This window comes from Microcebus murinus, chromosome 6 (genome assembly GCF_040939455.1).
Source record: "Microcebus murinus isolate Inina chromosome 6, M.murinus_Inina_mat1.0, whole genome shotgun sequence".
Lineage (NCBI taxonomy): Eukaryota > Metazoa > Chordata > Mammalia > Primates > Cheirogaleidae > Microcebus > Microcebus murinus.
This window is the reverse complement of record NC_134109.1, coordinates 58,469,377-58,496,843: the sequence shown is the minus strand read 5'-3', so window position 1 is coordinate 58,496,843 and position 27,467 is coordinate 58,469,377. Positions and strand designations below refer to the sequence as shown.

General features: G+C 35.1%; 1 protein-coding gene across 2 annotated transcripts; it reads right to left on the bottom strand.

Annotated features, from left to right (window-relative positions):
* Window positions 1-1,986: 1,986 nt before the first annotated feature.
* On the bottom strand, window positions 1,987-22,963 carry MBIP (MAP3K12 binding inhibitory protein 1). Of its 2 annotated transcripts, none has more exons than XM_012767035.2 (9): window positions 22,760-22,963; window positions 18,912-19,031; window positions 16,918-17,142; window positions 16,725-16,821; window positions 14,143-14,208; window positions 13,747-13,899; window positions 10,219-10,316; window positions 4,245-4,283; window positions 1,987-2,584 (listed from the first exon to the last, which is right to left on the bottom strand). In XM_012767035.2, the coding sequence occupies exons 1-9, from the start codon at window positions 22,886-22,888 to the stop codon at window positions 2,477-2,479; spliced, it is 1,035 nt and encodes a 344-aa protein (XP_012622489.1). In that variant the 5' UTR covers window positions 22,889-22,963; the 3' UTR covers window positions 1,987-2,476. The 2 variants fall into 2 exon arrangements, with proteins under 2 accessions (XP_012622489.1, XP_012622491.1); XM_012767037.2 differs by having other exon boundaries at window positions 1,987-2,581.
* Window positions 22,964-27,467: the final 4,504 nt, after the last annotated feature.

The window sequence follows — 27,467 nt, the reverse complement described above, 5'->3', positions numbered from 1 at the left end:
TCAACATGGGGTGAGTCCTGCCTCTTCTACAGGCTCCAGACTCAAGTAGAAAAGGATGCTGGCAGCAGACAATAATTACTGAAGTGGAAAGAGGACTCCTCGCCTATGTCCCTCAGAAGAGCAAGCCTGAAGGACAAGGAAAAAGGAAATCCTTCTAATGGGCGGATCCTAGGGCTGTCAGACATGACTTAGGATCGTGTTCTATTACCAAGGCAGGCATCAAACTGATTCATGGTATTTATTGGTCTGGACCAGTAACCAGTATATGATCTTGTTTACTAAGTTTCTTCCTCACCTCTAAGGCAAACCTCGTTTTCTAATTGACAATTTTATTGCTGTCTCTACTGTTGCTAGTGGGCTGGTAGTAAAATGTGTTACTAAACCTGGAGGATGTCATTCTGGCAGGGTGGTGATCACATGAACCAGGTGGAGACTGGGGAGCAGGCATTTGTAGCTGTACCTGTAATACTGGATCATGACAGGCTAGAATATCTTCAAGGATAAGTTTGCTCTGCGGAGATGAAATATAGTGGTATGACAGCAGCAATCAACCTAGCCTACATCTTCTTGGGAATGGTTCCAAATCCTCCACTTTTTATCAGGTGACCACAATTTCCAGGCTGCCACAAACGGTTGTACAAGGTTGTGTGTATACTGCATATTCCTGTAAGAGGTCCTGCCCCATCATCCTGACCACAGCTGGTTGAGCTGCCTGGTAACATCGAGTCAGATTTAATCCCTGAAGAATTTGAACTAAGAGACTGAGGTAAGCAGCAGTCACCGGAGTTGTGAAGTTCCAGAGTTGGGTTCAGAGTTTGCACCATAGCAGCTCAAAGGCATGAACAAGCTGAGGCTATCGAGACAGGACTAACCTGACACCCTGTGTGAGGAAGCAGAAATGAAAAGTCCTTCTGAGAAACCAGACCACAGAAAGAGAATAAAGTAGATGCACAGATGGTTATGTGTAGGAGAAAAACAAGGAAGAGACAGAGGGATAGCAGAAAACAAGGAATAGGGGACAGAGACAGACCTAGATAGAGACGGGCAGTCAGAGACATCTAGAGTAATTGCTGGTGACTTCCTAGATCCTACAATGTTGCACTATATTTCTGCAAGTAAGTTCCTGATATCTGATTTGTTTTAACAGCTTTCTTACAAGCTACCGTATTTCCCGGAAAACAAGACAGGGTCTTATATGTATTTTTCCTCAGAAGACACCCTAGGGCATATTTTCAGGGGATGTGTTATTTTCCCCTCAAAGCCTCAGGTTGCAGCACGCATAGGACGGCCAGGACCTGACTGGGGGGCAGGGGTGGGGTGGGGGAAGGGTCTGTGGCGACCTTGTTGGTGGGGCTGCCCGCATCTTTCCGGTCACCGGTGGGATAGTAGCTGTCACGATGGGCAGACGAGAAGGGGTGTTCGTCTGCTCCCCAACTAAATGCATGGGTTGTGCAGATATGCTGCGTAGCCATGCCCATCACTAGGTCTTATTTTCAAATGCTTAGAATTGTTCAAATTCTAAGCATTGTTCAAATGCTTAGAAATCTTCCTAGGGCTTATTTTATGGGTAGGTCTTATTTTTAGGGAAACACGGTATTTTAGGTAGATTTCTGATTCTTGCAACCAAATAATTTTTGACCTAAGCGGCTGCTCTATGAAAGACTTTTGACCTAACCATAACCACATCTTTTAAATGTTTAATTTGCAATTATGGGCAATATATGTACTGCCTGACATAACTGAGGTATTGTAAAAGTGAGGCCCTCAAGGGAGAGCACTATAATTTCTTCGTAACATCTTAAGTGCTGTCCAAAGATAGACCTTGTTTTACAATAATAGGTAACATTTACTGAACAATTCCCTTGGGACAATTTTAAACATGCAGGATCTTGCCTATTTTAACAATTAATGAAGCAGTTTCTATTATCATTCCCATTTCACAGACTAGAAAATTAAGGTACAAAGAGAGTTAAGCAACAGACCCAATAAAGAGATAAAGCAGGATCTACTGTTTATTTACATTAACACTGACATCTGAAAAAATAAAAAATTTTACACATGCACTTAAAATTCATTTCAGGCAATAAATTTTTGTTTAATACCTATTATATACAAAGTACTGCTTTAAACTAATAAACTGGTTAACACCAATATTATAAAGTCCTTTTAAATATCACTATCAAAATAAATCTTCCTTCCTGTGGTCCACAAAAGGCAAAAGATGCATCTGTATTTCAATTTCCAAATACCTCCTTTAAAACAGAAGGGAATAAATTCCAACAATACTATTTTCACTGCATTCATTATTCCAAAACTCATTAGAATATCTGAAGATTACTTTCTGTAAGCCAGAGTCATGTGAAAATAAACCTTGACTTCACAGAGAAGTCTACATTGATGAATAGATATCCATTTAATTAATTATAGTGTAAGTTACATTTATATAAAAAAGTAAAATGACAAGGATTAGAGTTTTTCATGGAAGGTGGTGAGTTGCCATGGAGTCTGCTTCTCTTGATTTTCTGAGGAGGGCTTGTTTGAGGGCACTAATTTTCTCATCAAGTTCAGCCAGTGAATAGTTCTGCTGTAAACAATAAGAACATAAATTGCTGAATAAGATTCTTAAGTATCCTAATGCAGATAAAGTACTAAATGAACTATAAATATTTAAAATATTCAAAAGCAGGATACATTTTTTTCCTCATGAGAATAATTTTAAAACTGAACTATATCAAATTTCAAGGCACAAAATAACCAGGCTTAAATATTTCTATCTTTCTCTTTCCTAATGACTAAGCTTTCCTGAACTTTTTTTACTTTGAAAGAATAGTGAAAACTTTTTTAAAAACCTAACTACTCTCAATAGTAAAAAATTAAATAAACTTCAGGATTAGCATACATGCTTAAAATACCTAGAAAGTCTCTTTTGAGTGATCAACTGCAATCAACTACTTCTTCTGGAAAACGGCTGCTCTCAAAAATTTACTCAAAATTTATAATAAAAAAATAAGTAATATGTTATTCTTAAAAAATAAGCCAAAACATTTTTTAAAGTTTCCCCGAGGTTTAAATTTACATTACCACCTTTAACCATATCAGTATGAGCATCGACTATAGTCGACAGCCACAGATGAACCGAGTATCGACTTTAGCTGACAGCCGTGATACGACTTTTCTAATTTTTCATTTATCAATATAAAATTGTGAACATTTAAAAATAATGTAATGAAAACATATATGTATATGTTACCTATTCTGATTTACATTACAAGTAAAGCTGCCTGTAAAGTAAAACAAGCTTTCAGTGGTTTAAAGCTTTCCTCATCACACAAGAGCAAAATGGACTCGTCGTCAATGCACAGCACAAACTATCGTGAGGACTGTGAGTGCCGGCTGTGGGCAAGGTTTCCGGCTGGTGAGCGCTGTACTGAAGTGGTTAAGGCAAGCAAAACCTTACTATTTAAGATTCAACTAATTAATAAATAGTACTTTGGACAGGTGTGGGCTGAAGTCAACCTCTGCCAAACACCCTTTTTTTCTTTAGATGTTGCTATTAGTGGTGTCCATAAAAGGAGGGAGGGGGAGGAGACTGAAGTTACTTGAGTACTTATCATTTTGTACCTAGTACTTTTTTCTACTGTTCTATTAAAAAGCAGGGTAAAGATTTTTATATTTGTTTATCCCATCTGAGTAATTCCATGCCTTTAAAATTATTTCTCTAATTCAAGTATATTAGTTTATACTGTCTTTTTTTCCATCTTAAATCTTACCAGAAATGATCTAAAAGTAATAATAGTAGAATCTTTATTAACCACTTCGGTACGGCGCTCACTGGCCGCGAAACCTTGCCCACAGCCGGCACTCATAGTCCACACGATAGTTTGTGCTGTGCATTGACGACGAGTCCATTTTGCTCTTGTGTGATGAGGAAAGCTTTAAAGCACTGAAAGCTTGTTTTACTTTACAGGCAGCTTTACTTGTAATGTAAATCAGAATAGGTAACATATACATATATGTTTTCATTACATTATTTTTAAATGTTCACAATTTTATATTGATAAATGAAAAATCAGAAAAGTCATATCATGGCTGTTGGCTAAAGTCCACGCTTGGCTGTGTGCCTTCATATCACGCTGTCCGCTAAAGTCGCTGTGCATGTTCATCTGTGGCAGGCTAATAAGAAAGGTATAAAACTAATCAAACTATTTCAGAAGCCAAAGTGAAAATGAAGTAACTTAACTTACTTGAGGTGGTTGAACTTTTCTTCTTTTTCCAGAAAAGTTCTAGATTAAAAGTAAAAAAAAGAAAAGGTAAGTAATTAATGTTTAAATAATCTAAGCATCAATTTTCTTTTATTGAATATTTTGTATAGTACAAAATACGTAGAGCCTTTGAGAACCCTGACAAAAATAAAACCCACCAACTCACCAAGCATTATCTGCAACTGACATCTACCTTTTGTATATCTGGAAGTTACCCTCAAAAGATGATGATGCTAAAAAAATAGTAGTAATATTGCACAACATGCTCATCCCTGGCAATACAAACTTTCCCACTAATTGCCAGCTTCTAATGAGCCTAAGTGATTGTGTAAAGAGGTGTTCTAGGGATTTTCTACTTAGTTTCCTTTTTTATAACTTTTCCATCCCAGGATGTTGAACAAGTGAAACAAGAGCAGAGGAAAAGAATTTGGTACACCAGGCCAAAGAGTGAAAGCAGCACCCCCACCCTGACTGACTGTAACAGACACCGTGTTGTCTATGCAAGCAGCTATCTATCTGCTGCTTCTCTATGTGACTCGAGGGAATGGTGATCCTACACAATCATCTTGTTAGTGACTGAAATGAGTACAGGTCCAATTCTGGCCAATAAATAAGGAAAGTCTGCTGGAAATTAAGAGGAGAGCTTCTGGAAAAAGCTTCCTTACTTCTTTTGAAACAAAGTCCTCAAAAAAGAGTTTCCCTGGACACTTGTATCTGGAGGAGATACCTGAAAGAGCTATAGCCATCTTGCCATCTTTCTGGGGAAGAAGTCAACACCAAGCAGAGCTGAGATGGGAAAGAACCCAATTCTTTTGAAATTCACAATTTAGCCACTGAATCAATTACCTCTGAAGATTATGCTACCAGTGGACTTACTATTTTTAAAGATAATTTCCATATTGCTGAACCACTTTGGTATGAGCGTCGACAGCCACGGATGACAGCCATCATATGAAGGCACACAGCCGAGCGATGACTTTAGCCAACAGCCGTGATATGACTTTTCTAATTTTTCATTTATCAAAATAAAATTGTGAACATTTAAAAATAACGTAATGAAAACATATATGTTACCTATTCTGATTTACATTACAAGTAAAGCTGCCTGTAAAGTAAAACAAGTTTTCAGTGGTTTAAAGCCTTCCTCATCACACAAGAGCAAAACAGATTCGTCATCAACGCACAGCACAAACTATAAGTGCTGGCTGTGGGCAAGGTTTCATGGCCAGTGAGCGCCGTACCAAAGTGGTTAAGCCAGTTTCAGTTCAAATTTCTTATAGCTGAATCTAACAACATTCTCACTAACACATTACTGAACCTTTTAACCTTGATATATTAAATTCTTTCCTGACTTTGTTCTTAGTTTCACACCACCACAAGCTTTTGAATGGCAAATTAGTAAATGAGTATATTTGACAAAGAAACTATAAATGTAGGTGGCAAAATTTTCTCACAAACATTTCTGACCACTGAGATTTAGATGAGAAGGTTAAAAAAACTCATATTTTCCTTTGTGGCAGATGTTGATTCAGAGAACATCTAGATATACCTCTTAGCAGTGGTTATAATAAATTAGAAATCATTAAGTTTTAGAATTATTAAATATGGAATAATAGAGCTCAGATACATATTCTCTCCTTTCTTTGACAAACTGAGCTGGATACCTGTGGTGGAGCCTATGAGCAGGTTAAGGGCTTAATGTTTAATTTGGCCATTGCTCAGTCTCCTAACTTCCCATGAGGTAGCTTTTTATACATCTGATGAAAATACACTTCCCCTTGTTCTCCTAACAGTTTAACCTGTAGGATATTGATAGTTTCTATGCCATTAAGCAATCAGATTATTACTGTATTATGAAACCAAAGTGAAAAATGATCAGAATGAGAAGAATAAGGACATCAGTGGCTCATTAATTTAAACATATAGTAAAATGTGGTCTTTGGGGCTTATTTTAGGTCTTAGCAGAGTATTTTGACAAGGGTAACACTTAGGAACACCACATCTACTATAGATAATCTAGACTAGTTTTAAAATTTATTTCAGGTATAAGGAAATCTCAGTATAGACAGTTCCTAACTTACAATGATTTGACTTTTTGAATTTATCATGGTGGCAAAGTGATATGCAGTCAGTAGAAATTGTACTTTGCATTTTGATCTTTTTCCTGGGCTTGTGATATGCAGTACAATACTCTCATGCAATGCTGGCCAGGGGCAGCAGCCACAGCTCCCAGTCAGCTGCAATCATGAAGATAAACAACTGATACTCTACAGTTTGTGCTGCCTGATAATTTTGCCCAACTGTAGGCTAACATAAGTGTTCTGAACACTTTTAATGTAGCCTAGGCTAAGTTATGATGTTTGGTAGGTTAGATGTATTAAATGCATTTTTGACTTAAAATATTTTCAACTTACAATGGGTTTTTCAGATGTAACCCTAATGCAAGTCAAGGGGCAGCTGTATAAAAGGTAGAAATTTTAACAAATGTTGATGCCTGACAGAAAATATTTGAGAGCACAACACACTAAATAAAGTTGGACAGAGATAATTCAAAATTATCTCCTCTCCTAGCACTTTACCTTAGCAGGTACAGCCACACATCACTTAATGATGGAAATATGCTCTGATAAATGCATCATTAGGTGATTTCATCATTGTGCAAACAATAGAATGTATTTACACAAACCTAGATGGCACAGGCTACCTAAGCCACACACCTAAGCTATATGGTATTAGGCTACAACCCTGTACAGCATGTTACTGTACTAAATATTGTGGGGCAACTGGAACATAAGGATTAAGTATTTGTGTATCTAAACATATCTAACCATAGAAAAGATACAGTAAAAATACCATATTATAATCTTATGGACCACTGTAGCATATGTGGTCCACTGTTGACCAAAACATCACTATATGGAGCAAGGCTAATTTACAGATGTGTTTATAATGCCTGTGTCCTAATGAAAAGATACTACATTTATACTTCTAGCAACCAGTGCTATAAGGAAACTCAAGGCTAAGGAGGCCTCTTCCATGACCAACTTCCTTCCTTCTTTCTAATCAGGTGTAAAAGGCAATTGATCCTACACGTGCTAAGTCTTAAATGTTTGTTCCCTTTAGACCCACCCAGTGTCCTGATTCAGACCTTCATTTTTCTCTGGCTTGGATAATGACATGTTTTCTAACCTATTAATAGTTTCCTTGACTCCAATTTCTCTCCAACTCAGACTTTATAATGCTACCAGACAGGAACCTAAATTACAGGTTTCTCTTTCTCAAAACTTAATTGTGCTCCATTGACACTGGGAAGTGCAAACTGGGTAATGTAACATTGAAGCTTTACCAAAATGTGTTTACACTCTTAATTTTCCAGCTGTTCACTCATGCTTCTGGCTCACCACCCACTTTCTCTCTCTCACACACATACACACACACATGGCCTGTGCACATGATGATGACTTGGCCTTCAGCATTCTGCTCCTCTGATAACTTCCCTTTCCAATCAGGAGTTACCCTTATAGACTAAAAATTATGCCTAGGTCAGTACTTTGGAACAGAGAATATACCTTCAAAATCCAGTAATTAAGTATAAGCCAAATCCTATCCATTCATTCACACATCTACTTGATGTCTACTACATTCCATGTACTCAAAGATGAACAAGACACATTTCCTACCCTTAAGAGGTTCAAAATATAGTGTGAAAAGAGATGTGCAAATATGTAAGTGGTAAGTACTATAAAATGAACAAAGTGCTGCAGAAACATACTTGTAAAGCATGTTATACTTACTGTTTTCAAGTGTCATAATTTAAAATCAGTAATTCTTTAGAAACACATAAAGATCCTATCTTTTATCTGTTAAGTCATGCCCTTAAACTTTTGAAAACATTACCACATTACAATCTTTCCATGTTTAATGTTGAGGGTAAAGATCTTTAGAACTATTGCATTAAAAGGTACAACAATATTAACCCTTGTCATAATTCCTGTTTTATATACATTATACCTTATTGTAGAATTTTATGTCTATTTTATAAAATGAAAAGAACTTTACATAATCTGATTTTGTTTTACAAAGTGAATACAATGTACATCTTTTTCTTTTAACGTTCTCCTCTTCATATGTTCATATGCTTCAATGTTACCCATGATAATCTCTATGCAACTGTAAGAAGCTGCCCCATGTTTAGAATTCCTCTACATGTGAATTTGGATCAAAAAATTTCAATTTAAAAACTTTTCAGAGTTCAGAAGTTACAACAAAAGTGCAATCCTTAATAAATTGAATGGGCTCAACTTTCTTACTTTCTAACTTTAGAAGCTAGAAGATTGCTACATATGTAGTCTCTTCTGTATACCTTTGAGGGATAAATATGTAAAATTATACAATAACCATGCGTATACTCCCAGCATGGTGATGTAGGGTATATATGCTCAACTCCTCCCATGTGCAAGGACAATCCGAGAGCTGGCTCTATTCCAAGCGAGGAATGTAGTTCGTAGAGATGGCTCATTCATTCTGCTACAGAAGGGTTGAGTATAAAATCTACTTTTCTAACTTAGGGTTTGTGCCATATATGTTCATAGGCCTACAGGACAGAATCAGTCTGAATGTTTATCTGAATATGTCACTTCTGACACTAATTCAGAAGTGGTTCTTTTAATCAAAGATATATTGTTTTTGACACACTTGCACGTATTTTTAAAAAGCACAGTTTTATCATAGCTTGCCATTATTCACCCTTTTCTGAATGCCTATCACAGCCAGGCCATTCCTGTTTATATTTATAATGCTTCCCACTCTGAAGACCAGAGGAATAGAGTTACTTAACCATGTTTATATAGCCATTTCACAGATGGTTTCTGAAAATAAATGCTAATATTTACTGAGGTTTTTACCATATGCTAGCAGTGTGCTAAGTGTCTGGTCAACACTGACTCATTTAATCCTTGCTTCAGCCCTTATTATTTTTATAAATCTCATTTTTACATTTTAGAGCAGTAAATCACTAAGACACCTGCTCGAAATTTTTGTCATTTAGGACTTGTTGCCCCCTCCCTTTTGTCATGTGACCTGACTTCTGCCTCTAGAAATACTTTTCTGTACCTCACTCTAATATCTAATTTATAACTTCAGAAAGATTACTCCAACACCTAAAATGAATTTTAAATATATTTTCACCAGGGACTTATATGATCCATACTGAAATGAGCTATTTTACATAATTTTTTAGAAACAAGAGTTTCTAAACTCTTTTAGCATAATCTTTTATTATTATTTTAGTTTTAATGTGGCATTTCCTAAAAAAAACTCAGAAAAGGCAGGTTATAGATAATCACCTCAGAAGACTAAGAAAATAAGTTAACAAGAGCTCAGGATTATTTTCTGAAAAATGTTGAGGTGCCAAAGAAGATAGTTACCAGCACAACACTGTTTCTTAATTTTCTTAGAAAAGGGGGTAAGAATAAATGAATGAATGAATGCTAGAATTAAATAATTAGATAAATATAGACTAGTCTTTCAAAAAGTATGGTGGTTATGATAAAGAGGGTGGCAGCTTGAGGGGTGTGTGTGTTTACTATGGAGAAATATAACCGTGTATATCTGAGCGAAGGAGGGATTAAAGAGACAGAAGGGATAAGTGCCAGAGCAAGATCCCAGAGGAAGCCTTTGTTTTACAAGACAGTACAGAATGACAGGCTCAACCACTATCCAGGCTGATTCCTTACGCCATGAAAATGGCCTATCTTTGAGAATTTGGGTATTATATAAAAAATATTCAGAATCAGAATTTCTGAATAGATAGATATGCCCCTACATAGAACCATGTTCACTCACCTTTGAATTATTGTGGGTTTTTTTGCATGTAGATCAATGAGTGAACTGTTAAATTACAAAGAATTCTAAAATAAAACATTTTTATTTCTTTTTAAGAGATACTTATACTCACCACAGATTGAAAATATTCAGGAGAGATACCTTCCAATTCAAGGATTTTATCCTCAAGTTTTTTAATTCTTTGATAAATGTCTCTTGGCACGGGACCACCTAAATACATTAAAAATTTTTTGAGATACTATTGAATAATTCTTTTTTTCTTATAATTTTTACTTTTAAAATACCATGCAAAGATACTTATGCAAATGAATGAGAAATATTTAAACTTCAGAAAATAAAAACAAAAGTAAAATAGAATAAATTCCTTAGCTCATATTTTCAAATTATACACTACGGAATATATTATACTACATCCCCTCTCTCCAGACCCCATTTATGCTTCCTATATTGCTAGAAACTTTATTTTATGTTAAATTCATTTTATAAGATATTGAATAGTTTCCATACAGAACAATTTGTATTTCTGATAGGCTTTGATAGTTACAAGAGAGGAATAAAATACATAGTGATAAATGACAATTGAATTCCATTACTGCAATGTCATATCATTATTTTCTTCAATTTATATTTCTCCCTATATGCCATATTTTCTCCTTTGACCTAGAAGTATGTTAAAAAGGGGCTTTACTGTTATTCTAAATTAATAAACTTTCTGGAGAGAGGGATAGTAAATTAAGGTCAAATTTCAAGTTTATGATTATATTCAGAATCCTTCCACTTCTCACCACCTCCACAGTATAACCATTCTGGTCCAGACTACCACCATCCCTCCCTGTTTCTGCCTTGCTTCCATAGAGTGTATTCTCAACATGACAGCCAGTGATTCTTTCAAAATGTAAGTCAGAATCATGCCACTTCTCTGCTCAAACCTTTCCAATACCTTACCATTTCCTCAGATTAAAAACCAAAACCCTTACAATGTCCTACAAGGCCCCACACAATTTGGACATTCTCCCTATACCCATATAGTTCTAGCCACTTGATTACTTTTTCGGCCAAGCACCCCATCAGCTTTAGCAACTGTGGTTCCCTTTACCTCTATATTCCTAAGACTTATTTATTCCTGCCAACTCCAGGTCCTGGCTCAAAAGTTACCTTTATCAGTAAGGCCTTCTCTGACCATCCTTTTAAAAATACCAGTAGTCCTACTATCTCACACTACCCAGCACTCCCTATCTTCCTTAATTTTTTCCATACCCTTACTGCCACCCAACATTCTGTAGATTTTGTTTATTCACTGTCTCCTCACTCTAATTAAGTTCCAAGTGAACAGAGAGTTTTATTGGTTTTGCTGAGTTTTCATTGGGTATTGCTGTGTAGCTTGTGCATCACACAAAGCCAGGAAGCATCAGTTCATAGACTACAATGCCTGGCACAGAGCAGATGCTCAGTATTTACTGATTGAATATATGATTAGACAATCATGCAATAAAAGAATGTGTAAATTTTTATATCAAAAGTATCAACTTGTTAAATATAAAAACTCTAGAAATATATTTTTTTCTTTTTGACAATGTGTTTATCTTAGGACCCTGATAGTTCTTCTGTTAAATAAAATAAAATGAGTAACTTGTTCATCTGACTTTGCTCTTGCTGCTCCCTTTATTACCTACAATGTCCTCTGTACCCTGTACCTACTGAGCTGGTTGCGGTCCAAGCCTGAACATCTTCACATGGAGGCTCCAAGTGCCCACCATTCCTGTCTTCACTGCCCCTTTACAATTCTACTTTACCATTAATCTTTCTCCCACATAGTTTATAGTCACTGGAGCCAGAGAATATAACTACATCTCAATATTCCTTGTGCCTAAAATAGTGTTTGGCACATAGTAAGCATTCAACAGATATTTTTCCAAAAAATAACTACTTGATACTTTTAGAGACTTAACCAGTCAATCTTTTATATAGTTGCATTTTAAATCCATCTACTTCTGGAGGGAATTAATTCTTAATGCTAATGTCCTATTTCCCTCAAAAGCTTACTCATTTTCTTATCTTCTTTTACCTCCATCCAACAAATATTCTAGGCTGGACTAGATTCTGAAATTCTCTGAACCATTTTGTGTCCCTGTCCTTTTTTTAAAAGCTGGTCCTTCTTTATGGAATGCTTTGCTCCTGCTGTTCTCTCTTTTGATTCTCTTTTTTGCTTTGCTCCAGAAAAATTCCTACTAACCTTCAAGGGTTCAAAAGTTACCTCATCAAGGATGCCACCCCCTTGACCTCCCCTGAGAGAATCTTAACACTAACTTTGCGTCCCACTGTACTGTACACATATCTAAAAAGGTGAAATGAGCAATTGTTCACTCAATAAACATTTGAGCACTTGCTTTGAGCCAAGTGCTATACTAGGTACAGAGTAATGAATATGACATAGTTCCACTCTCACAGACCTTACTATTTCGCAGGGTAAACAGAAATTAAACAGAACCATGATAACTGTTTTAAAGGAGGGCAGAGAGTATCAAGTACTATGAGACTACATAAAATAGGAATCTATACTGGTCTGGGAACAGGAAGGAAAAGCATATATGGAAGGAAGAGCATGAGTATAAAGACCTCAGGGCAGCAAAATGAGCGGAAGATGGGAAGCCCAGAGATGTGGCTGGAACTACAGGCGTGGACCACACTATTTAGAATTACAACCTCCTCTGATCCCAATCTCTGAATTTTTAGCTGGGGAGAAGCAAGATCAGATTTCAGTTTTAGAAAAAGCAATTTGGCCATAGGGTAGACAATGATCTAGAGGAGAAAGTCTAATGGCGAGCAGACCACTTACTATCCTTCCATCAGTCCAAGGCAGAGACCATAGTGGCTTCAACTATAGTAGTAGCATGGAGATAGACAGACGTGGGCGGATTTAAGAGATATTTAGAAGGCAGAATCAAAAGGACATGGTGACTAAATGGGGAGGTAGACTCAGGTTCTGCAGCCAGTTAACATCTGGATTTGATTTCCAGTTGTCACTTACTATCTTGGGCATTTTGCTTGAGCTCTTTGAACTTCAGTTCCTTTATCTACACAATGATAAAATAACAGCACCAGTATCTTGAAAGGGTACTGTTCACGTATTAACTGATCTGAAATATACATAACACTTTCTGGGTGACTGGCACTTACTACAGTTCAATAAATGCTAGTTCATTTTTCCTATGGCATTTATTTATTTATATGCTTATCCCCACTGAGAGATCCTTGAGGACCAGAACATTTATAAATACTTTGTACCTAGCACAGTGGGTGATAAGAGTAAGAAGTGGTCATGGTAAGTTATGAAATTGATGATAGGCAAAGACTACATTAGTTTTCAGCTGTGACTTCAATAAACTTAGACTATCAAGATCTATTTGGAACCTGTACACATTCTACTAAGACTCTCTCAATTTTAGAAAATGGCAAGAAATGTGAGAGAAGGAAGAGCATATACAAGAACCGTGTACTCCTTGAGAAGAATACTTTATTTTTGTATCAACCCAAAAATGCTTTATACATGATAGGCACTCAATGAAAATTTGGTGACTAAATGAATTGGAATTTTGTAACCACTTGAAAATTGTGGAATACCATCTGCCACTTTGCTTACCTGTCTGTAATCGCAAGTGAGCCTCAATATTTTGCAGTCGTTCTTCTACAGCCTGATTACCACAATCTCGAAGCATGCTATTAGGTTTATGACCCGACCCTTGAATTCCTTCAGGTCTAGTCTGTGGTCCATATGTATTCACAACTCTAGAAACTAAATTAAGAAGCTTTTGAGCCTATGCAAATTTATATTTCAAAATAAAAAACTCTCTCTAATAGTATTTTATAATCTTGTCATAAAGATCATCTAACCACAAACCCAACTATGAAGAATACAAGAGTTTTTGTGTTGTTTTGAAATAAACAAAATTTAGATGGGAAAGCTATTTCTATTCCATTTTGCTAATAATTTAGAATAAGCTACCAGTGACTCAGGTATTACATGGTGGTTACTTACCCTTTACGTGACTTTTAAATCCGGGGTAAGGGGTAAAAACAGCATCAGTTCTTGCACAACTATTTTCTAAGGAGAATTTAGATGAAAATAAGTTTAAATGTATTCTTCACTTTAAATGTATGAGATTTTGATAAACTTCCAATAATCCATATATTACTCATAAGAAAATTTTAAATAATAATCATTAAATCACCATCACACAGGACAGAATTTAGTTACCTTCTTTACCCTCTAAAATGTATCACAATATCTAATATTCTTATTTAATGTTCATATTTACATACAGAAAAGCCATTAACATTAAGTGGCATAATTTAGCACAATTTTTAATGAAAACCAATACCTCTAAAACCATTTGGGCCTTTGGAGAAAATAATATATATTATGGAGTATCTTAATTCTGCTTCATTGTAGAAATAAAATTCATCATTTTTACTAAAATATCTTTTTTTAAAAGCCCAGCATTTTTGATATTACTGACCAAATTAATGAACACCCAATAAAAAGGATTAATTACACATTAAACACCCTTTTTATTTCAGAACTCCACACAAAGACCTTAAAATCTGCAGTACACATCCCTTTCCACTCTGCCTAGATTTCCAGTGCTTATTTTAAAAACCTCTAATCACAAAAGTCATCTACTTCTTCATCTTACCGCTTTCAAAAAATGCAATTTTAGGAAAAGATATGTTGCAAAAATTTGGTCCTATTTTTTTCTAAGCTGAAAAGTAGAGTTTCTTTCAAATTAGATAACAAGAAATAAATTACAAAGGGAAAAAACTGGAAAGATGTTAACATACACTACTACTAATTTTATTTACATAATTATGTTATATAGGATCATAACATGATACACTATAGTAATAATAATATACTAATGTTTAAAATAACATTAGTAAAACCATGCATTGGCAATAAATTTCCTGCAAAATTCTCTTGATTATTATATAAAAATTGGAAGGAAAGTGAGATATTGAAAAAAAATTATTTTGTTTCCTATGGAATTTGATTTTTTAAAAATCCACTGTTTAAATTTAGGTCACATTGATAGGTATTAAAAGAAAAACATTAACACATTAAAATACATTTAATTTTTTTCAGTCTAAGTTTCCTTAATAGCTCTGCTGATAAGTTAATTTGTGTGATATAAAATTCCAAATCCACTTATCTTTGACTAACAGAGAATCATCTTTTCTTTTTCTTTTTTTTCTAGAGATACCTCAAAATATCCTTAAAGGGTCATCACTTCTCCATTCTCTTTCTACCATTTCTTGGGGCTAAGGGTTAAAAAAAGAAACTATCTTCCATTCTGGAGCTATATTCTAAACATATAGATTAACTGACCCATCAGTGAGAAATTCAGCATGGTGTGAAGATAGTGAATGTATGAGTGCTAGTCACTCTCCACAGCAATTCTTGCTAGCACTGTTTTGAGCCAGCAAGGGATTGAATGGGCCAAGGAATCCTGCTGAGCATTTCAATTCTTGTCAATTTCTATCCCCTGGTGGTTTATAATAATAGAGTTAGCAAGGAGAACAGAGGAATAACATTAGTGACACATGTGCTTGCTCCCTCAACAAACCCGTTCTCATGGGTTGCTTACAGTTGGATTATAGTACCTGAGATTTTGCCTCTGTTGCACTTGTTCTGAAAAGCTTAAGAGGAAAATATACCAATTTCAAAGATATACATGTATAATGTTAACAGTAGCACCCACCTGAACTTAGGACCCAACCTGAGCCTTTGTTATTTCATTATTAAGAGAATCAGTGTGCCAATGTGATACAAGTCACTTCTAGCTTCATCCGACAATTCTGTATTCATGATAATTAGCCATGAGATATTAGAGGCAACAAGAAAAATGTTCATTCCAATTATGAACTCTTCTCCATAATTTTTTCTAAGAACTACTTGTTCTGATTATTACTATGATGCCTGATCTATAGCAGTGCTTTGCAATATTTTGTATTCTGCAGCATACCTGCAGATCTGTAAACATACTATAGCATCAAGTGGAGAAGGAAAAGGGAATTTGATGAAAAACAGTGAATGTATGCACTATGGGAGAATGGAAAAAGCATAAGACGCCATGGTCTTCATGACAAATCCGTTGTATCATGACATAAAACGTTTCAAATAGCTCAAGAGTATTGAGAAAACTCTCCCTCTGGAGGAATATTAACTCTACTGAGTTTACTTTATATATTAACCTTAATTTCAGAAGTACATTTACAGGCTTGAAATTTATACAGCTCAGTTCCTTTAGTGAGACTGAGCAACCCTGCCACCCACACTTCACCTTCATTTCCTGAAGGAATTTTAAAATAATCTTTCACCTGTGGTAAACATTAGCCTTTGTGTAAAAGCATTTATTTGATTTCTGTGTAACCAAAATGAAAACCAGTTTTACAATCTAGTCTATTATTAAGCAGAAGGAAATTCTACTGCCTTACTTACTAATTAAAACTGGGAAATAAATTGTGTTTTAATGTTACTCATTTTAAAAAATAAATGAAAAATTAGAACAACTATAAAAATCGCACTTAAAATCCTATGAAAATTAACCTCTAGGTAGTTACCTTGATTACAATCAATAACATTGCAAAATTCCCTGACGTTGTTTTCATTGATTTCAGCTTGCTTTCTTTCAATAAATGCAGATATTCGTCTGTCAATCTACAAACAATAAGTATGTTTTAACAATATAAACATAATGAGATTTTTAAAAAAGTAATACCCTCCCACTCCCCCATCCCCCGCAAAACTTCTTACTTCTGCTTTTCCAGCCTTTATTTGAACTACTTCTGGATCAAAATGGATCTGTGTCTTTTTCACATCTCCTAAATCACAATCTTTGTGCTTTTCTTCTTCTTGTAGGTCCCCAATAGAAAATTTGGTGTTTATTTCATTTTTGTTCCCCATGTCTGTTTTTCCTATGTCTTCACAAGCAGTTGTATTCTCCTCTTTAATCAGAGGCTGAAGTTTTGCTAAAAAAGGCTGAGAAGAACACAGTTCCATCTGCAGGGGTTCACACTAACCAAAATTAATTACACATTTAATACATTTACATAAATTTCTGCTAAGCAAATGAAATATTTAATATCAACTATTAAATATAAAAGTGTTACATCAGAATACATAAATCTGAGCACATATAAGTGTTTACTGTTCTCTGTTAATGTGGCCATTATCATTTGCTATAAATTTATTTAAAAAAAAGAAAGAAAGAAAGAAAGAAAACCTGAGGAAATTTAAAATTTTCTTTGAGGGAATCATTCTGTCACTCATCTTTTATTTTGTGCCAAATCAAAGCCTTCAGCCTCTGGCACCAATGCCACTTAATTAACATGTCATTCAAATGCCTCCTCAGAACACTAAAGCTTAGTATTTTTCCTCCTTAACATAAGAGCCAGTGCTCTCACTCTGCAAAGCCCTGCATTATCACTATATCACTGGAGATTCTCCACTTGAAACTGCAGTTGGCCAATGTGAATGAGAAAGCATAGACATGAAATATATAGGTGTTATGCTGAGTGAACACTCAGACTTTTCCTGACATGGCAAAATATCTTCTTGGGTCATGAAATTAAATTTTAAAAAAGAAAATGGACAAGGAAAAAAACCCTACCAAGATCCATAGCTGAAAGGAGATAAATGTCACCTATCACTATACTAGAGGTGGGAAAATACCCTTTCGGATGAGTTATATTACCCATTTATGCCCCCGCCTCACCCAATAATTAGGCCTTATTTGAGTTCTATGGCTCAACATTCTGCCCTTTAAAAACCAGGTTAACTATTACTTTTAACATGAAACACAGAGTTAAATTTTCTCACAATGTCATTGAATGGAGGGCTACATTAATGCCTATTCCATTAGTCAAAACTAACACTTATCAATGTTCCAATTATTTTTTTCATACCTACAATTTTGCTTCCATTGTTGCCTATACCAAATACTCTTCTGAAACCTTATAACATGTTAATCACAGTAAACTGACCAATCCAAACAGTTCTTTCACTTAACTTCTTGACACTTCACATTTTACACTTTGATTAGGGATAAACTGCAAACTTACATCAATTATAATTGCAGAGATGTTCAATTAGAAACCAGCAAGGTCACAATACTGTTCAGTTATTAAACTGAAATATTAAAAGACATAATAATACTTTATAAATAAAAACACAATGTTGACTTATATGTAAAGAATGAATTATTTTCAACTGCTAAGAAAAAGAAAAGATAAAATAGTGACTGGCTACTAAGATGAGACATTAATGTCACAGAAATTACTTTCTTTTTAAAAACTATGCTGAAACTGTTTAATTGCAATAGACACTCCAGGATGTGTCATGCTGGGATAATGCCACTTCTTGAACCACTGAAAGCACTCCATGAGCCTCCAAACTCACCCAAGGCATGGAATCATTATCATAGCATGACACACACCTGCCGTGTCTTATTGCTTAATTATAACCCACCATAGATGGAACAGTATTGAATTTTCAGTGCAAGTTTAGAATTGAATAGAGTTGCATTTGTTCAATCTCATACTCACATTGGCCTATTGGGCTATACTGCCATAACTGTCCTGATCACTACTGAAATTAAAAGATTTAGATCCAATTTGGATGTAAGTAACCTTTTATTAGTATCACTATTAATACAGTGTTAAGATAGAAATGACATATACTCCAGCAAATTTAACCACAATTAATTTCTATTTTCAATATTGAGTTAACATTTCTAACAAGAAATTTACCTGTAAATATAAAATGTGTTGCTCAAGTGCACTAAAGAGCAATGCAGGCTGGAATGCTGAGAGGCTCTGGAGCTTGTTCCAATCGATTGTAATTTTCACCACATCATCTCTGAGGCTAAGCTTCAAAGGGGCAAACCAGTAACATCACAAAAATTACAAGATTAAGCTGTACATATGGGATTGTCACAAAAACAAGATTTCTATGGAGTAACACATGTCTATTTTGCTCAAAGTTATCAAGTTTTTAATGATACGTTAAAATGTTCTACCCATTACCATTTTAAAAGGCCAATAAGGTACATATTTTCATTAAAAACAAAAACAAAATGATACCTCACTCTGATTCTATTCTTGGGTCTGTGTAATGGGACCACTTTAGAAGAGAAGCCATTCATGAAAGATGAAAATATGAAGGCTCTCTTGATACTTCAATATCTAAAAACCTTTGGATGGGGTCCAAAATAGGCTTGCCTTATTCAGATTCCTACTACTTCTAGCTCAGAGCATTAACCAGCAGAAGCACAACTGTTTTACAAAAGTTCTAATATGCACATGTCTCTTTGTTAAATATGTGCACAAATACATATCAGAAATATATAATTATTCTGATGTCCTCCGAATCACATTATTGTTTTCAACGTTAACCAGTTTTTAAAATAATTTAAAAATCAAGATTATTCATACATATACAGTCTAGCGATAAATGGCAACATGTTTATCTACTTCAAATAAAAAACAACTTCTCCACAATAGTGAAAAAATTGCCAGAAACCTAATGGAATGTCTAGATCTTTTGCTAAATACTATTTTCTAATAAGATGTAAGGGCTCATTATATGAAAATTACTTGTCAGTTGGTGATATGATACAATAAAATCATACCCAGAAAACTACCAAGAATCTGAATATAAAATTAGTATCAAATCAGTGAAAATATTAGAGTGAGAGCCTCCATCTGCAGTTTTTTGAGGGAATAAAATTGAACTACCACAAACTTTTCTAGGGACATGTGTGTATAGCATAGCATAAGGATATACTCCAAGCAGAATCAAGTTAACTACATTTTTTCAGAAATAATTTATTAAAAATTAGTCATGTTTTCTACAAAATAAAGTGTTACATAAGTTCAAATACAGATTTATGAGTTGTAATTATAATAAAAGAAAAAGATAAATCACTATACAAGGATCAAACAGATCCAAAGTTACCAATAAAAAAGCAATATATTGAAAAATGCTATGTGGCAAAAATTTGCCACCCTTTGAACATGAAACCAGAAGTATCTGAAGTCCTTATTAGAAAAGTGTAAAGAAATATGAAATCCTCTGTTGGCTGTACTGGCAAAGATAACTTTATATTAATTTAATTAAGATTTTTATATTAAGATTAATGCATTAACCTTAATTTATATTACTTTAATGCCTATAAAGATTTTGTTAGTCAACATATATTACGAATGGAAGTAACCCATTATTATAATTGTATAATTCTTAATGAGATCTATAGACAATTATAGCAAATTTATGACTATGGATGGTTTGGGGATAAAGCAGACAAAACCTCAACCAAAGGAAAGTATCACATTTTCTAGAGAAAATAATAGAAAACAAGTTTTAATGTTTGAATCACCTTCTCATTTCAATTCAACAGAACTACTAATTACAAGTGCAATTAAGAATACCTGGTCTTTTAAGAAAACCACATAATAATGTCACAAATTAATTTTAAAACTTTCCCAATACATTTGACCATTCATTCCACAAATTCCCTATTAGTAATATTAATTCTATGCATTTTCCTCCTAGAGAACTTGGAATAGTAAATAATCCACTCAAAACTCTCTATTAATCTGTTATTAATATAGACTACTTAAACATACATTTCCAGTAAAAACCTTCTTTAAATTAATACAAAAACCAAAGCTAAAAATAAATAATTCCTTTGCTTGGTAAAACGGGCCATCCAGAGGCAAGTAAAAAAGGTTAAAATTAATAAATTTTGTGAGCTGAAGTAGAAAATGCTTTTAAGCACTCAATTTTATGTTTCCTCCTGAGGAGAACTAATAATACAATGATACTGAGGATGATGCAGGATGAACTTAGGCATATTACAACATACATTTTAAAAATCATTTAAATTTGGTGCAAAAGAAAATACTGATTCTTTTGGGGACCATACTGTAAGTATGGTACTCTGGCTCTCATTCTTAGTATTTCTCAAAAAACTGAGTATTATCGAAATGATAAACATTTAATTAATGAGACAATCTTATTTTTGACACTTGTATAATACCGGAAGGTCCCTTCACTGTGTCTCAGTAAACTCACAAAACATTTACCCTAAACATTTTTTACAGGTGACTTAAGTAAATTTTAATCACTCCTTTACTTGTACCTTTAGAATACCTGAATGTTTAAAATTTTTAAATGAGCTTGAAAAACTCAGTATGCAAAATATTTCAAAATAAATGTTTAAGTCATTGCTCCATATTAATTTTTAAAATCATTCCATCACTGAAAAATAAACTTCTGTAAGTAATAGGTGAGTGTAAACTTTTTTTGTCTTGACATTAGAATATGAATAAAATTTAATGCTCCAATCTTGCCATAAAAAGTTCTCTAACTTTTAAACCATTTAAAGGCCTTGAATCTTAAGGCTGAAATGTTAGTAACAGAAGTCCCCAAGTCTTTAAAAATTTTTTTGGTAAGTCCTTGGCAAAAAATTGAGTTGAAAAGTTGAATCTTTTAGGAGATTCTATTAATAATTGCTTCATTACACAAAACTGAATGTTTAACTAGCAGTACTGTTATTTGTAAGTCACAAGAAACATGCTAAGAGTTTTTAGAATATCGAAATAACTTTTTAAAAGATTGTTAATCCACTTAAGCCTTCTAAAAATGATTTTCACAAACGCTCTATTTTCATAGGAATTTACCATTATTTTTGACATAAAAACCTGCTGTGTCTCCTACATGCACGAGTACCAGCACCAAAACAAACTTTTATAGCTAGAAAATGGTCCATAAGATATAAAAGAAAATATTTCCTTTTAAAAAGCAGTTTAACAAACATACTTTTAAGTTGTTTCTCATTTAAAATTTGCTTTTAATTTTACATCATGAAACAAAATACTAACTTGATCGAATAGAGTGTAAGGAGCCCGTTTTTTAAACCCAGTTTTACTATGACGTTTCTGCAAAAACGATTTATTAGCCAGTCAAACTAGTAAATAGTTAAACAATTAAACGACAGTTCTAATGCAAACAGCATCAACCATGGATAAGTCATCGAAATTCACGCTATTTTAAATGAATTCCTTTTACTTTCCTTCCCGTTTGTAAGGGTTAATAGATGTACACAGGGGCCAGAAGGAGAAAAGAAAAAAACAAAACTAAGTGACTCATAAAAGCAAGCCACCCTAAAAAAAAAAAAAAAAAAGGCCGAGAGCGCTCTGTTCCTAAAATCTCAGGCCGCACTGACCCACCAATTCCTATAATGAATAAACTGGAGGAAAAAGGACGCTGAGCTCCAGGCGCCTCCTAAAGCCTCAATGAAGCTTTTTCCGCATTGTCTCCAAGCCTGCTCCTCGAGGAGCCGGGTTTTTACTTTAGATCACCCTCACTTACTCCAGGGGAGAACAGCTGCAAAGTAATCTAGTCTGCAACCCGCACTGAACTACGCCTACACGGCCGTCCCCCCATCCGGCCCGAGGCGGCTGGGCCCGGGTTTGCCCCGGGGCAGCATCCCACACTCCCGCAGGCCTCGGCTGCCCCCGCCTTTGCTAGAGGAAAAACAGGGGGGAGGGGCCGGATGGTTACCCTGCCTTCAGTCCCTCAGGCCACCTCTCACCTTTCCAGGCAGGGCGTGCAGGGAGCGAAAGACTTCGCAGAGCACCTCTCGGGAGAGGCTGGGGCTGCAGCTTCTCTCCAGGCTCCTGTCACCGCTGTTCGGGCGACTAAGCTCCGTGGCAGCAGCCATGATATCTTCGCAGGCCGCTCCACCACCACCGCCACCACCAAGGTTCGCTCACAACCCCACCCCCACCCTCTCCTGCTTTCGTCGCTCAGCGATTACGTAAAAACAGCGTCTCGTTTAGACTGGGCATTAAGGCCCCACCCTTTCTATATGACTGACAAGCTCGTACGCCAATCAGGTGCAACGACATATTGCGCTGCGACTCTGAAGCGGGTAATTGCTGACGAGCGCTATGCTGGATGCTATTGGGAGATTTGATTGAAGTCATGGTGTGTTAAGGGTTAGTGTCACGAAGCCTACCTTGACTCATAGACGTTTATGAGTGTTGGTAAGAAGAGACTTATAACTAAATGTCAGAATTTGAGCCCTAAAAATTGAAATTTTAACCTGGTGGTGTGGAGTGGATCTGGAAAAAGACTGCTGGTCAGGGATGGAGTGTGTTTCTAAACACTGGAAAACTCACCCAGAATTGTCATAATTAAACGTTTTAATCTCTTCAAGGTTGTTTAAAACATATATAAATCAACACGAGTAAGTTTTCATGCGGGGGAGGGCTGGATGTAAAAGAATAATAAAAGTGCTCCATTATGCCTCATTTGTAGTAATAAAGGGAATGACATTAACAATCTTAAATCTGTAAAATAATTTACGTCAAATTTTAAAACGTGCATCAGTTGCTATTATCTGGGTGATAACTGTAGAGATACTCAACCCGAAAATTGTTTCAAAGAAGTGAAACACTGTCAATATGATTCCAACAGGAATTTAACCCAAATAAGTAATATCATGCAACCACAATCTTTGAAATTAGGAGGACATAAATTTGAACTGAAAATTGACAAAGTGTTATTTACCCTGTAGCTTTATTATAAAGATGTTTGAAGAACTTTGTAATCTTTTAGTCAGACTCTTAACATTAAAAAAAAATTATCCAATGAAAAACAAGTTTAAGAAGAATTTTTAGTGTTAAGCTCTATTCCAAAATACTTTAAATATATACATTATCTGTTTAGAGGTAAGGGATGAGGGATTTAAAGCTCTTAATTCTAATAGACTAATGCATTTACATTAGAGGAAGTAGAGGTGGAAACTCACGCAATTGTGTATTCTTTAGTTTTAGAGTAGACTGAATGAAAGGGAAGGAATAAGGCATCAAGGAACTAGGAGAAGGACAGTAGGGATAAAAGAACTCCTTTGACCTGTCCCTAGGGAGTCTCTTAATTAGGTTTTCATTTCCAAAGACGTGTGGGATCGGGAGGCTTGACAGGATCTTGAGAAATCTTGCCTGTTCCATTGTTAGCAGCAGGATATACAAATGATAGTCCAGCCTATGTCTAGAGACAGAAAAAAGACTTCACAACATCCAGTCCCATTCAAGCCACTCATCCCCATATCTAACCTAAATTCATGATTCTTTGCAATGTTAGCATATTTTATTTTTCCGTTATTTTCTTGTTATTGGGGAATCATTGTAATGGGGTAACTAGAAGTTTTTTGTTCTGTGCCAAATTAGCAATCAATCAATTTCAGATCATTTGTTTTCATCAGGGATATGAAGTATTTTTTTCAAATATGCAGGATACTGGTATGCAGCACATTTGGGAATATGCTTTGTACATTAGAAGAATACTGTCTTTAGAAGGGTACTGCTCATTCTTTTCTTTGCCATCACTGATTTTGAAATTTCAAGTTTTACTTGTTCCCTTGAATCCCTAATACAGAATTAACTGATGGACATTTGATTTGTATATGAATTCTCTATGTAATTCTGTGATTCAATATCTAGACTTTAAATCTTAGTGTTCCTTACTTAGGTATAGGTTGAATATCCCTAATCTGAAAATGTGAAATCCAAAATGCTCCAAATTCCAAAGCATTTTGAGCACCAGCACCATTAGGGGAAAATTACACACCTGACCTCACATGATGGGTCACAGTCAAAACTTTGTTCCATGTACAAATTGTTGAAAATATTATATAAAATTACCTTTAGTCTGTTTGTATAAGATTTATATGAAATATAAATAAATTTCATGTTTAGAGTTGGGTACTATCCCCAAGATATCTCATTGTATATAAGCAAATATTTAAAAAAAGAAAAAAAGAAATCTGAAACACTTCTACTCCTAGGCATTTTGGATAAGGGATACTAAACTTGTAATACTTTGAATTTGTTAACTCTTTTGTGCATTATTTCTTCTTTCTAAGACCTTTCTTATTCCTTCCTGATGCCTATTACCTTCATTTTGGAAATTTTTCTCATTTTCTTCTTTTAGTAGCAAATTCTATTCTAAATAGAAGAGTTTGTAGGCTGAAAAGATATGGATTCCTTTGGGCTAACTCCAAATAGAAATTTATAGATATTGTATGTATGTATGTATAACAAAAATATAATAAAAGCTATGAAATTTAGAAAAGGAATAAAGGAAATAATTTGCCCTTTATAGAAAACTAATTACAGTTTATGAAACGGGTTGCTGAAAAATCTGCTGCCTGGCAGAAATGATTCAAAGTGTTGGTGTTGGCATTAGCAACAGAGTTAGAAATACTGTCCTACAAGCTTATGCGAAAAATCAACTGGGAGGATAGAAACTATAAATAAAATCTAGGCTATCTACCTTATCAAAAAAAATGTTTTTTATGATGAACTTTAGTGGCACAACTCAATTCAATAATCCAGTGCTCAGCAAAATGCTTGAGGTATTATATTTGCTTAACTGATGTTTGTTGCATGTATGAGAATTCAAATTTTTTCTAATGCAAAAAAGGAAAAATAAATGGTATTTGTCATATCTGGCTTCCTATCACCTGATGCATAAGTCCAAGTTCCTTGAAATGACATTTAAGGCTCTTCTCATATTCTGGCCTTTACCTAAATTTCCAGCCTTATTTTCTGCCACAAACTGTCTGATGCTTAATGCTTCTGAAACTGCTTTTATTTCTTCAAAACTTTACCATGTCTTGCCTCCATGCTTTTGTTTATGCCTTCTGCCTCGTATCTGCTTGGGAAACTCCTTTTCCATCTTCAAACTCCAGTTAGAAAATCTTTTCTGGGAAGTCTTTCCTCATAAAAAAAAATTTTTTTTAAAGAGCTTATTTACTCCTTTACTAAACTATTCCTACAACTTGTACATACTTTTCCTGCAATGGATCACAACATTCTATTTTCTATTAGCAAGGACCTTAGCAGTGTGATCAAGCCCAAGGACATGACTAAACCAATTTCAAAGTCCCATTCTTTGAGGATTTACTTACTGATACTCATTGTACCAATTTCTGTATCATTCAAGGTTTAGTCAGGAAACAGAAGCCTTACCTGTTATTTGAATAGAGAAAAGTTAATACAAATATTGTTAATTAGGATAAGATATTAATTAACTCAAAAGGCAATAAGAAAACAATAAAATATAGAAGAAGGTAACAGGAAACAATAACATATCAGGAAGAAGTTAACCCCTCTAGGGCTGGGGGAACAAAAGGAAGAGTTTAGAATTATTAAAATGTATGCGATTACAGGAACCAGCCCTATGGCTTCCCTCAGAGAAGGGAGTGCTATTCTGATGGGATTGGTGTCTTAAGGTGAGCATGATAAGGCTGATTTGGTAAGTTTTGAAAACTACAGATAGGGCATCTAGGCATTATAGGACAAAGTTATACAGTCTGAGATACATATAATTGGAATTCTAAAAGGAGAATTGAGAGAGAATGGGGCAAAGAGATATATCAAGAGATGATGACAGGAATTTCAGAAAATGATACAGGACATCAAACTACAGATCCAAGAAGCTTAGAGAACCTCAATAGTTACATACTGCTGTGTAATAACTCACCTCAATGGCTTAAAACAATGAACATTTGTTATCTCATAGTTTTTGTGGCCGAAATTCAGAAATTCAGGAGTGGCTTTGCTTGGTGTTCTGTCACACACTTTGGAGAAACTCAGAAAGACATAAGCCACAATACCTTTTAGGACCTAGTCTCTCAAGGTACACATTGTAACTTCCATCTGATTCTATTTGTTAGAACCAAGTTAACTATGGCCAACACTCAAGGGATGAGAAATTAGACTCCACATCTCCATTTCAAAAGTGAAGGAGAAATAAAGATTTTTTTTTTTTTTTTTTTTTTGAGACAGAGTCTCACTTTGTTGCACAGGCTAGAGTGAGTGCCGTGGCGTCAGCCTAGCTCACAGCAACCTCAAACTCCTGGGCTCAAGCAATCCTTCTGCCTCAGCCTCCCGAGTAGCTGGGACTACAGGCATGCGCCACCATGCCCGGCTAATTTTATATATATATATGTTAGTTGGCCAATTAATTTCTTTCTATTTATAGTAGAGACGGGGTCTTGCTCTTGCTCAGGCTGGTTTCGAACTCCTGACCTCGAGCAATCCGCCCGCCTCGGCCTCCCAGAGTGCTAGGATTACAGGCTTGAGCCACCGCGCCCGGCCAGAAATAAAGATTTTTAAAGGAGAACAAAACTAATGTAATTCATTATTAGCAGAACTGCACTATAAGAAATGTTAAAGGAAGTTCTTCAGGCAAAAGGACTATGATACCAGAAAGAAACTTTTATCTACACAATG

Excerpts from the sequence above, each read along its gene's own strand:
- MBIP (XM_012767035.2), bottom strand. The coding sequence starts at position 22,888 with ATGGCTGCTGCCACGGAGCTTAGTCGCCCGAACAGCGGTGACAGGAGC. Across the intron at positions 17,143-18,911 it reads AACACATTTTATATTTACAG|CCTTTTTTAGCAAAACTTCA; the intron begins GTAAATTTCTTG and ends TGTTCTTCTCAG. Across the intron at positions 14,209-16,724 it reads TGTTATTGATTGTAATCAAG|AAAATAGTTGTGCAAGAACT; the intron begins GTAACTACCTAG and ends AATTCTCCTTAG.